This window comes from Penaeus monodon, chromosome 15 (genome assembly GCF_015228065.2).
Source record: "Penaeus monodon isolate SGIC_2016 chromosome 15, NSTDA_Pmon_1, whole genome shotgun sequence".
Lineage (NCBI taxonomy): Eukaryota > Metazoa > Arthropoda > Malacostraca > Decapoda > Penaeidae > Penaeus > Penaeus monodon.
In genome coordinates, this window is record NC_051400.1 from 49,819,619 (window position 1) to 49,820,035 (window position 417).

The 417-nt window shown below is 51.3% G+C and overlaps 1 protein-coding gene across 1 annotated transcript in view; it reads left to right on the top strand.

Annotated features, from left to right (window-relative positions):
• The window catches only part of LOC119582390 (adenylate cyclase type 2-like), a gene marked incomplete in the record, with an annotated part of 138,831 nt that overhangs the window by 134,141 nt on the left and 4,273 nt on the right, over nt 1-417 (top strand). The window contains 1 exon segment of the mRNA XM_037930603.1: nt 99-327. Coding sequence (XP_037786531.1) covers nt 99-327 — 229 coding nt within the window.

Consider the following 417-nt stretch of genomic DNA (forward strand, 5'->3'; position numbering starts at 1 on the left):
CCTCTTTCCCAGGCTATAAATATCTAGGATTTATATATTGTATGTATAAATTCGGTAGATTATTAATTCATAAATTCTCTCTCTCCGTCTCATCCCAGCTTACATACGAAGCGCCTTTCCTGACTATGGAAAAGATCAAGGTGGTGGGCAGCACGTACATGGCCGCCTGTGGCCTCCAGCCCGGCCGGAGGTACAGCGACGACTCCAACTTCGAGGAGAGGGACAAGCAGGAGAATGTGGCCACCATCACCAAGTTTGCGGCGGCCATGTTCGAGAAGCTCAAGGCCATGAACAGAGAACACTTGCAGGACTTTCGACTGAGAGTGGGTGAGTCGGGGGGATGGGGGAGGCGGAGGGTGAGGGAAGATATCGGGACTTGTAAGAAGCTCGAGATATGCGGGTCTAAGGCTTTCTGTG